This window comes from Polistes fuscatus, unplaced genomic scaffold, assembly GCF_010416935.1.
Source record: "Polistes fuscatus isolate 324 unplaced genomic scaffold, CU_Pfus_HIC Scaffold1, whole genome shotgun sequence".
Lineage (NCBI taxonomy): Eukaryota > Metazoa > Arthropoda > Insecta > Hymenoptera > Vespidae > Polistes > Polistes fuscatus.
Window position 1 is genome coordinate 12,495,346 of NW_025112997.1, and position 12,530 is coordinate 12,507,875.

A 12,530-nucleotide genomic window follows, 5' to 3' on the forward strand; every position below is an offset into this window, starting at 1 on the left:
TGTAAGTGTTACTTTAGATTATTTAAAAATATCTTCATTATAAACAAAATTAACAGCTTGTCTTGGTGGTTAGACTTATTTAAGACTATTTTTTTTACACATTATGTTATATTTAAACATAGAAATACATTTACATTCAAGAATAACATGTTAGAATACGTCCGAACTTATTGGAAAATGAATTTACTTGCAACACAAGTAATCATTCCAGAGTTATAAAATTATTAAAAATAGTCATCTAATCGATATATTTTTTTTATATCGTTGAGACTATTATCAGGAAATAGATTACAATGAGATAAGAGTTTTCTTCTTCTTCTTTTGTTTCTATTTGATAAAATTCATTCAACTGGATAATTAATACGATTTGTTTTATATCATTTTCCAACTAACAAGATAAAATTATTTTCTTTATTCGTAAACGTTTTATTATTCTTTCATAGATTAGAAGAAATCTTTATAATAGTTTTGAGTTTAGAAGTCTTGCAGCTTGAAACCAATCGTCATTTTATAGTATTACTATCTTTTATTATATTTGGATTAACGAGATCAATACTCTCTTCATCCTTACTATTTCTTATATTATTTTCAATTTCATTCGCATTTTTTACTGTAGTACTATAATCTTTATTCTTCAGGTCTTTTCTATTCTTTGTCTTGCATAGTTTTTCAGATAATAATACTAAAAGAATTATTATACCTACGAAAAAGAGAACAAAGATCATCAAAATCATTGTTTTTAATAGACGAGAATATTCATTAGAATCTTGTTTTTGTAAATATGTCAAGAATGGCATGCTTTTGCTTGCATTTTTAATCTCGCTCCAACTGATCCAAGTATTGTTGTATAGTAGCGGATTCCCCAAAATGTCTTTCTTTTGATTACTTGGTTGTACTACAGTAAATCTGTACTTCAGTATAGCTAATTCTAATAGGGCAAGAATTTGTGGTTTTGAATCAGCTAAATTAATCATTTCACATGGATCGTTAACGATGTTGAATAGACAAGGTGCTATTAGAGTATCGCATTTAATCTGTAAAGCAACAATTTCGCATATTTTTGATAAGTAATATACTCAAATAATTATAAACGCGGTATCATCTATAATTCGTGATAATTAAAATAATAAAATTAATTAACTTACTATATCTTCTTTTTTAACATTACATTTGAGTTCTGCTTTCTTTCGTAAATCAAGTAATTGATCCACAGTTAATATCTTCTTTTGAAATTCTTTATTAGTATCGTTTGCAACGCTAACGTTTCTTCTTTTTCTTCTCGATTCGATTATTTCCTGAGCAGTCATTACACCAGCAAGAGCGATACCCGTTTTGCTTTGTAAAATTTGATTAGGATTGTATGCTGGTGGAAAACCAAATTCTTCGCTCGGCTTGCCACTTTCTCCTAACCAGTCATCAACACCAACATTACCCGTAATATATTTAAAATTTTTATAACGAATGGCTGCATAATCGCTAATATCATCGATATTGATGAGTATTTCAGTTCGAGGACTATTACGATTTTCTACTATACTTTCCCATAAATCCTTGCCGTCTATTTTATTTAATTTGCTTTTGTTTAATCCTTCAAATAAATAATTGACATTGAATAGTATTCGATTGAAAAACAGTAATAAAAATAAAATATAAATTATAATCATGTTTATATATATAAAATCAAACCTGCCGCAGAAAGTAACGTTGGTAGCCAATCGACAATAGTCATTAATTGATTTGAGACTCTCTTTGATTTATTTATGAATGGACTCCAAATAGCTGCGACTCCTCGTACAGCACCTTCCCAAGGGGTTTCTTTTATCTTCAAATTATAAAGAAGGAGATGACTTTTAATTAATTTTATTTTGTTCTATCTTTTTATAAGTGTGGGGTTTTGAATTGTTAAGAAGTATAGATATGAATGTGTGAATGGTATGAGTGTGAGAGTGATTGAAAGAAATGAAGGAATGCATCCGGTCGAGGATAAAGAAAGAGCGTTAGTAGTAGACCAGTCAACGTGGGCCAAACATCGACTTTTTTTACTAACAGCTTCAAAATTTGATCTAAGGGTAAGTTGACGACTCTGAATCGAATGGTGCTAATTTTATTAAAATCAACCCCCGATGTTTTGAGAAAATAGGTAAAAAAGGGTAAAATATAGCCTTATCTTAGAATCTAGGCATTTAATCGAAAAAAGTTTCAAACAAAAGTTGTAGAGAATTAAAATGTACATAAAAAATGTTCTATGAGTTATCTTCGTATTTTCAAAAATAAGCGAATAGAATTGGATTGAAGATGGGAAAATAATTGTAAGAGTGGGGAAGCAAGTCCCGCCTCTCAGTCGGCTTTTACACGCGAGCGGGCTAGTGTGCGTGCGAGCGTCCGTGTGCACTAATCACAAACGAAGGATCTTCGGCAATCTTCGGGACTCTCGGTCTTGAATGAAAGTGCGAGTGAGAGAACAAACCAATATTTCTCTCTTTTTATTTGTTCATGCGATAACGAGTATTTTTGTTTTGGCCATCGATTGTTGAGCGTTCTGTATACGAGTGCGAGTGAGAAAGAAAACCGATATTTCTCTCTTTCTATTTTTTCATTTGGTAGCCAGAATTTTACGTCTTGGACATCGAGCGTCGAGCGTTTTGTATATCTATATATATCGGCGTATAAGCGCGGCATTTTTAAATCGAATCTTGATGCTTATGGCACGCCGTTTCTTTATTTATTGTCAAAAATAATGAACCTTGAGTAAAAAAAAAATAATTCATTTTAGCAGAAACTATTATTATTTAATTGAGAGTAAAAATAATGAATTAATTTTGTGCCTCGCCATAAAATTAATTAGAATAATTAATCGATATAAATTCTTTGCCTCACAAAAATTTATTTGTATATCAAATTGAATACGTATTCTGTTTAAGACGAAATTTAAAATTTAAATATTTTTCCTATTAAATTATGTATTTTATAAAATTTTAAATTACTGACTTTTTGTCTCGTAAAAATTTATTAGTGTATCAAACTAAATACATATTTGAAAAAGAAGAATTTTGTATCCACACATAAAATTAATTCAAGATATATATGAAAGGATATTCTAAAAACGTGGAATTTATTTTTTGTCTATACATAATTTTAATTCATTTTTATTATGTTATAAGAAAATAGTAATGCATTCTGATTTATCTTCGAAGTCTTAAGAATTGTACGAAATAAATTGAGCTATTATCAAGTGGTGCGTTAGCGTAAGTAGTAACGTCTTCGCTTCTCGCGCTGGGTATTTAACGTTCGATTCTTCGTGGGGGAATTTTTTTTTTTATAAGTTTTTCTATCCTTAACAAGGAGACGGTCAGTGAGTCCCACCTCAGATTTTTTTCAAATTTTGCACTAACGATATAAAATTTATTAAGAAATCAACATTATTACGCGAGTAATAAAGTCACTAATTATAAATTAAATAATATCCAATAAATAACAAAAATTTATTTTTAACTTGCCGAAACGATACATTTTTTAGAATGATATTTACAAGATGAATTTGTAATTTAAGTAATAAATCTTCCTTTATTTGTGCAATATGTAAAAAAATTTATTGCTTTTAATTTTTTTGTAATAATTTTAATATTTTTTCTATATATAATTAGAAATTAGGAAATGTAAAAATAATTTATATAACCTAAGGATAGAAAAACTTATAAAAAAAATAATTTCCCCACGAAGAATCGAACGTTAATAACCGATGCGAGAAGCGAAGACGTTACTACTTACGCTAACGCACCACTTGATAATTGTTCAATTTTTTTTTCATACATTTTCATGGAAATAAAAATGCATTACTGTTTTCTTATAAAATAATAAAAATGAATTAAAATTATGTCTAGACAAAACATAAATTCTACGGTTTTAGAATATCCTTTCATATATATCTTGAATTAATTTTATGTGTGGATATAAAATTCTTCTTTTTCAAATATGTATTTAATTTGATACACTAATAAATTTTTGTGAGGCAAAGAATTTATATCAATCAATTATTCTAATTAATTTTATGGCAAGACACAAAATTAATTCATTATTTTTCCTTTCGACTATAAAATAATAGTTTCTGTTAAAATGAATTATTGTTTTTCTTTTATTGAAGGTCCACTATTTTTGACAATAAATAAAAAACGGCGTGCCATAAGCATCAAGATTCGATTTAAAAACGCCGCGCTTATACGCCGATATATATATAGATATACAGACCGCTCGACGCTCGATGGCCAAGATGTAAAATTCTGGCTACCGAATGAAAAAATAGAAAGAGAGAAAATCGGTTTTCTTTCTCACTCGCACTCGTATACAGAACGCTCAACAATCGATGGCCAAAACAAAAATACTCGTTATCGCATGAACAAATAAAAAGAGAGAAATATTGGTTTGTTCTCTCACTCGCACTTTCATTCAAGACCGAGAGTCCCGAAGATTGCCGAAGATCCTTCGTTTGTGATTAGTGCACACGGACGCTCGCACGCACACTAGCACGCTCGCCTGTAAAAGCCGAAGGAAAGGCAGGATTTTGCTCCCCACTCTACAATTATTATTTTTCAATTCTCCACAACTTTTGTTTGAAACTTTTTTCGATTAAATGCCTAGATTCTAAGATAAGGCTATATTTTACCCTTTTTTACCCTTTTTCCCCAAGATGCCGGTTGCTGATTTTATTATAATTAGCACCATTCGATTCAGCGTCGTCAACTTACCCTTAGATCAAATTTTGAAGCATTTACTAAAAAAGTTCCGGGTTTGGCCCGCGTTCACTGGCTAGAAGGATCACGATAGGCGACGACGAGTCGGGTTCGGGTGTTCCTTGCGGTTGTTTTCGGACGTAGAGAGTTACACTTATTGTTAATATATCGTAGCGTTAGGTCATTGGCTTTAGATTATAGATATTTACTATTTTATTACTTACAAACATTATACCTTATTAGTGTTTATTAATAAATACTACTTTACTACAGTAAAACCTCTTTTTGTGCGGTCCTTTTTTATACGATTTTATTTTTGTGCGATTTGTTTTGTGCGATTTATTTTTATGCGGTATCTAAATCTCAGCAGCGTTGCTACCAGTTTTATGTTTTCTTTCAATGTACATATACATGTGTGGACGAACTCTGATTACATGGTCTCCTTGACGACGATGTATCCGGACTTCGCGACGCTGTTCATCTGATTTAAACAATCTCCTAACAATTATTTAATTTGATTGAAAGCATTTTCACATCTATATTTCGCAAATAATTGATGTATTTTCTAAGTGCGACTTTTTTTATGCGGTCCCTGTCCGCCGCATAAAAAAAAATTAGGTAGTATATCGTACAAAGTTGTTTATAATATGTAAGTATTTATAAAATTACCGAATATTTTTTTGTACGATTTCTTTTATGCGGTCCCTATCCACCGCACAAAAAGAGGTTTTACTGTATTACCATTATATCTCATATCTCTATACGTAAATCTTACATAGGTTTGATTACTTACGCCTCTAAGGGGATAATTACTGCCATGATTATTAAAAACATTTATCGTTGGTGCTCCATTATCACTAATAAATAATATTATACTATTTTCTAACATTCCACGTTTTCTCAAAGCTGCAATCACCTTGCCTACGCTTTCATCCAATTTCGAAACCATCGCTGAAAAAATGATTAATTTTTGCGAGATTACACAAATAAATTAAACTGTAAAAAAGAACTATTAGGAACCGAAAAATGACGTTATCAAAACTTTCAAATATGAAAACACTTTCTAGTATCCCTAATAGCAATTTTAATACCGACCCGCGTAAGTTCTTCTTTCTGGATCATGGATATATCCAAATTTAGCTATTTCTTCGTCGGGTGCTTGTATAGAATTTTTAAAACCTCCATTGTGCGGTGCCAGATGTGCGAGATAAAGAAACATTGGATTTTTGGTATCATGAGAATTAATAAGTCTCACCGATTCCTCCGTAAATAGATCAGTTGAATATTTATTTAATGTATCCCAGGCTACCGAAAGATTTCTTCTCATATCGAAGCCTGCTTTATTTAGGTCATCCTAAATAACATTAATTGAAATCTAAAGTAACCATCGATGCATACAAATTTTTGAGCATTCTTTGAAAAACATTGTTTTAATGAAATAAGCATAACTTACCAAATCAGCGGCAAAATGGGTGTAATAGTCTTGAAAGCCAGTGTAGTATCCAAAGAATGTATCGAAACCGCGATAGGTAGGAGTGTAGACTTTTTTATAAAATCCTAAGTGCCATTTACCAACGGCATGTGTTACGTAGTCAGCTTCTTTTAAGTACTGAAAGAAAAAGGTAGTAAATAATTTCTTGTTAAAAAGAGATCGAGAGATGATTACTGTAAAAGTAAAAGTTTTACTAATAAGAATGACTTATTTCTATATATATATATATAAATATCTCTTTTTTTACAATCGTATTAAAAAACTTCAAAAGAAAAATGTGCATTATTGCAACTATATATATGTTTTTGGTGATATTTTTATAGAGCATGAAAAAACGAATAAAAATTACCTTCATGACCATATCATTATAGAGATTTGTCTAGTTTTTTAATACGATTGTAAACAATGGAAATATTTAGGTGATACAGTTAGACGTTTCACCTTGTATGATATATCCAGCATTTAACACGCAAGTTCATATTTATACGTTTGTAATTGAAATACCTGAGGAAGTAATTTTTCGTTCAAAGGAAGTCCTCGTGGTTCACCAGCTAATAAAACTGAATGTTGCATGCCAAGTCGAATCGGATATTTTCCTGTCATTAATGCCGCTCTACTGGGTGTACACAAAGGTAATACATAATGACTGTTTAGGATAACACCATTGTATGCAAGAGCATCGATATTCGGTGTTGGAATTTGATCAGATCCATGAAAGCCAACATCGTTCCAACCCTATTCGTCGTGTCAAAATTGTACTTCTATATTTTTCAATGAAATCTCAGAATTCCTTTAATTATAAATATAATGTATATTTTCCTTACCATGTCATCGGCAATAATCATAATGATATTCGGTTTTTGACGATTGTCACGATAAAATTCTTTCTCTTGATTTTCCTCTTTTTCAATATCATCCTGACTCTTCGAAATTGTTTGATGTAATGTGGATTTTGATAAGAAGATCGCATAATTTAATTTAAAAACACTTAAAAGACAGAGCGTTACGAATAATGGCGTTAAACTCGTCCATTTTACATTCATCTCTTTTTTGATACTACAAATCAATTGAGAAAATAGACAACATAAGAATAAAATGACACGATGTTCAAAATTGAAAGAGAAATTATTAATAATAATAATAATAAATTCTTTTCAAGGGGGAAGATAAAACGCTTTAAGATGTTAAGTAATAGTTTTTATCGGTGAGTATCCCATGTACAAAAAATCGTATAATCGATCAATTACATTTCTACCCACTCTACCCAAGTATGTATCATAATTTATTTTCATAATTACAGGTATATGTATGTATGTACCTATACACTCTAATCTAACGAAACGGTTTCTTTCTCTTTCGTCTAACGATACATTCTCTTACCCACCTATACTCATACCATCACACATATGACAAGTAAAGAATAACATTTACTCGGTGATACTTATAAAGAAATCGTCTATTAATAGTTCTAGGAAACTCGAATTCTCGAATTCCCCCAACCCCACACTCGGCCATTCTGACAAAATATATCTGTCCTCAGATATCCAACAAATCATACCACCACCATCAGAAATTTGTACATCTTTTCGAATCCATAGTTCGACAACAAAGTAATAACCAGGAATCTCCTTAGTGAAGGGGATAGCCCCACGGTCAATTTAATCCAACAGCCTTTCCATTTACCGTAATCCCGCACCACTTTTGTTCGCGACGTTACCTATTCTATACCGTTTTGTTCGTTACCAAATTTTCTCTTTCGCGTGTTCGATAATCGGCCCGCGTCTGCAATGCTTTAGGTACAACCATCAACGCGTCATCATTTATACCCTCATTTAAAACATCACTCTCCACAACACAAACGCTCAACATACTTTCCCTAACATTGCCAATTGTTCCATGCAAGCTTCCGTCTTTATCCGAATCTTCATCTCTACACTTCGTTCCTTTCGTCTCGGTTTCAAGTCCACTTTCGTCTATACGAACAGGTATGACGGCAGATAAAGGACTACAGCTCGACGTGTCCACGTTCGTCATTTGTTTATCCGATTCGTCCCTCTTCGGAATCAACCTCATCGGACCAAGAAACGATAACTGTATTTTATCACCGATCAATCTATCATTCTTTTTAGCCTCTATTTTGTCTATGATATTTGCCACTATCTCGCGCGCCTTTTCCGACTGATGATTTTCTAAATTCTAAATCCTTCTAAGATTTTCTAAATTAGTCTTCTAAATTCTCCGTACATTCCACGTTCGTATAATTTAGGATAATTTCGCTTGTCTCCGCATTTTTTCTTCTATATCTCGCGTCTGTAATATTAGATAAATCTACTTCGTTACGTTCGTTAATCGCATCTATTTTAGAAATTTCATGTACCTCGTCATTCGTCATTGAGCTTTTCCCTGTATCACAAATGGAAATTTTGCCTGTATTTATTGCTACATTTACCTTTCTCAAAAAGTCATTATCGATAAGCATGTCATGTCTTAAAAGAGTATCAGAAACTACATGAAATTTAATAGGATACATTTTCCTATCAATGGTGACCGTCGTTTCCATTTCGCCATACGTATTATTTAAGTCAGAGCCTACGCCCCGAAATCGAAAACGTATTGATTAACGCTGTGATCTTATTGTCCCCTATTTGCACTGCTTTAACGCACTCTTCACATGTATATTAAAATATTCATACGACTAATTTAATGTAATTTAAATTTTTGAGGAATTACTCACGTGTTCTGCTTCAGAATATAGAGTAAGAAAAAAATCTAGACGAATAATGTGTCGCAGACGAAAATCTGGTTTTCATTTGTTTATTTAAAAAAAATTTTTTAATAACTTTCAAAGGAAATTACAATTCGAAATAAAGTAACGAAAATTAAACCACTATCGAAAACAGGAAGGGAACGTACTCGGAAGTATAAGGCACGACTAAAAGCATTAACAACAAAAAATTTTATTTGCAGATAAATAATGATCGCAATATCTCAATAACGAAGTATGCTGACGTTAGCTGTATGTTGAAGTTAGCTGACGTTTCCTCTTAATATACCATATCTTTTGTAAATTATATATATGTGTATATCTGTGTATCGAATTTAAACAATAATAAAAAAATTTCACTTTAAACATGCCCTACTTTTTTTGTTTTTTTTTCTTTTTCTCTCTTTTTCTTCTATTTAAAATCACATATCGCTAACAATAAAATTACGCATTTTGATATTGTACGTTTACCTTTCGAAGACATTTCTCGTTCACGCGGTATGCAATAAATAAAACGAATGAAATAAAATAAGTAAGAGTCCGAATGAGATAGCCTTTGGCAATACGAGATCTAACTGTTCGTGAAACACGAGTTACCAAGCTTTATTACCACTTTAGATTTTCCATGAGAAAAGGTAAGGCGAGAAGGAAAAAAAAAGCATTTGGAGCATGACGAAACTTTTCTTCGGTTAAATAATATATATTAATATATATATTAATTAATATACGTTACCGTCAAAGTACGAAGTGCCTAGAAAATGTGTGAAATATGAATACACATGTCGAATTTCAAGTTAAAAATATTGACTCGGGAGAAGAAACAGTTTCTTCGTATTTTAATGCAAAAGTAAAACAAATTTAATTTAATTTTTTTTGTTTTCATATTATATTTTTTTTCAAGCCTTGAAATGATATCGTGGCTGTTAAAATGAATTCTCAATTTTGCTCAATATTTGTTACGATTTCATCGATCTTTTTCACCGGCTGTTTATTCTGGACGAGGTGTATTTATGACCTCGAAATAATCATATAGAACAAAAAATATATCAATTTTGTGTCACGTGTATTAATAGTGCATTTTGTTGATAAATGTCATGCATTTATTTATCGATTTTACGATGAGCGACATTTTTTCTTTTTCGCAAGGAAGCATTATGTCGATAAATATTTTGTTATCAGTTTGAGTTGAATTTTTTTTCTTTAACAATATTTTAAAATGTATCAAATTTTTTTTCTTTATTTTTATTTTTTTACAAAAGGTAATTACTTTTGACAGAATATAAAAATATCAAGAATTTTTTTTTGAAAAATTACTCTACGGTGTAATAAAATGTGCCCATAATTATGAAAGTCGTCTAAGTCATATATTTCTTGTTTCGAGATATTTAAAGAATTACATTTGAACATTAAATGAATTCTATATAATATTGAAATAACAAACACTATCTAACGGTTCAGTTTGACAATATCGTGAAAATTGCATTAAATTAATTTAGTTTAAAATAATGTTGTGTGAAATAACTAATAAACTTATTTTTTTTCATTTTGACTTAGACCACTTTCATAATTATGGGCACAAATATCAATAAAATATTAATATCGTATCAATAAAATATAAAGAAACTTTTTCCCCGACCCGATAGAATAGAATAAAAGATTTTCATGAACATCTGTTTAAACGAATCATTGTAAATACACATTATCTGATTATTTTCAGCAAAGATTTACTTACATATGACATATTTGTTTTAACTTTACACGATTCTTATTATAATATGATTATCTAATAAACTAACCACGAATTAGAAGAATAATTCAAGTATGCATATCTGATAATATTAGCGTGCGAAACAGTAGTCAACTATTAATAATATATGCATAATTATTAATCAATTATCTTATTATTTATCGAAAAAGATTAAAATAATTGAACAATCAATTTTGACAAATAAAATCCGCACTGATTTCGTCAATATTTGATTCATTTTCTAATCAAATCTCAAACCGGTGTTTATTATTCAGTTCAATGCATCCCAACGTATTCCTCATAAACATATCGATCGATGAATTAGCTCATTAATTATGTTCTACTCTCTTGATTTATTCCATTTATACAATATATCAGTCAGTTCTTGGTCAACCATTGATTTTTGTAAATAAGAATCAAACGTTCCTACCGTCTATTGGTATAATTTGGTAAACAATTATGGCTCTTCGACATAACAACGATCGATTCGCACGTCGTGTGATCTAATTAGCTAGGTGTACAAATTATTTTAACATTGGACGACAAATACATGGAATATTCGAATCTGATCAATCGTATTTATCTTTATCTCATATCGAAGAAATTATTAATGTAATGTCTGCTTTTTTTATAATTTTTAATTATACATTATATTGGATCATTTGTATGAAAAAAGATTTCTTTGGTCATTTACTGATATTTATCTTTACTTTAAATCCAAAAATTATATTACGTTCTAGCAAAAGACATTTCACACGTTATTTAGAATATTGTTGTGTTTCGATTTGTCAAATAATCTGTCTTTTTTTTCGACATCGTATCAGGGTGTGCATAATAATTTGAAAACTTTTACTTTGAATTTTCATAACAACTATTATGATTTTTTACGTTCAAATGAGAAACATTGTACCAAATGTAGTTGAGGTATGCAAAAACCCGAAAATATCTGCTTGAATCAGATCAGGTTCTTCAAATAGATGTATCGAAAACATTAATAATTTTAAATTTGATCGGGAGTGATTTTCGGAATTTCGAAATTGAATAAAATTTTTTTACGAATATTTCTAATTCACGGTTATGTGAAAAAAAAATTCATTTCGAAATAAAGTTATCTAAATCGACAAAATCCTCAACGTGTCTCAATGTTTTCGAATTTTTTTATACTTTAAAATTAATTAAAAATATTTTAATATGACATACTCATTTTTGATTGTCTGTAAAATTTATGCCGATTTATAAATGTATATATATATTATTATTAATATTATTATAAATATTAATTTTTAAATGTTTTTAAGAATTAGCACGAATTTTCTGGAGAACCTAATATATATTATATATCGCAGGGAAATGATGAAAATGGAGATTTGATCAAATCTCTAAGGTAAATGATCAATTTACGAAAGATGTTAAAATAACTGATTTCCTTTAAGAAAGTAAGTGATTTAATCAAATATTATATATAGAAATATATATATATTATTTATATATTATATATTTTGTTATATGGGGTTTCCACGGTTTAATTAAAATATACAATTTAACGCCGAAATATATATATTTATATATAATTGTTATATTTGCTTTATACAATTATAGATATAGTAATTAATAAAAATAACAAATGATTTATTATAATATTGAAATAATAAAGTAAAGTTTCGAATGTCAGGTAAAAACTCACCGATTAACTTATAGCTTCCTGCACTTCGACTGTCTTATGCTCGACTGTCAGTTCTGCATTTCGTGCTTCCCCGATCGCCATCAGATAGCCTCGACGTTTATTTTCACCATGGTGAC

The 12,530-nt window shown here is 30.0% G+C and overlaps 1 protein-coding gene across 1 annotated transcript; it reads right to left on the minus strand.

Annotated features, from left to right (window-relative positions):
• Positions 1-88: 88 nt before the first annotated feature.
• LOC122515469 (arylsulfatase B-like) lies at positions 89-7,130 on the minus strand (the record flags this gene model as incomplete). Its single annotated transcript, XM_043632873.1, has 8 exons — positions 89-1,034; positions 1,146-1,588; positions 1,687-1,822; positions 5,521-5,678; positions 5,823-6,081; positions 6,181-6,336; positions 6,724-6,954; positions 7,044-7,130. Coding segments are annotated over 8 exons (2,001 nt in total), but the record flags the coding sequence as incomplete, so codon positions are not given.
• Between the last annotated feature and the right edge of the window lie 5,400 nt (positions 7,131-12,530).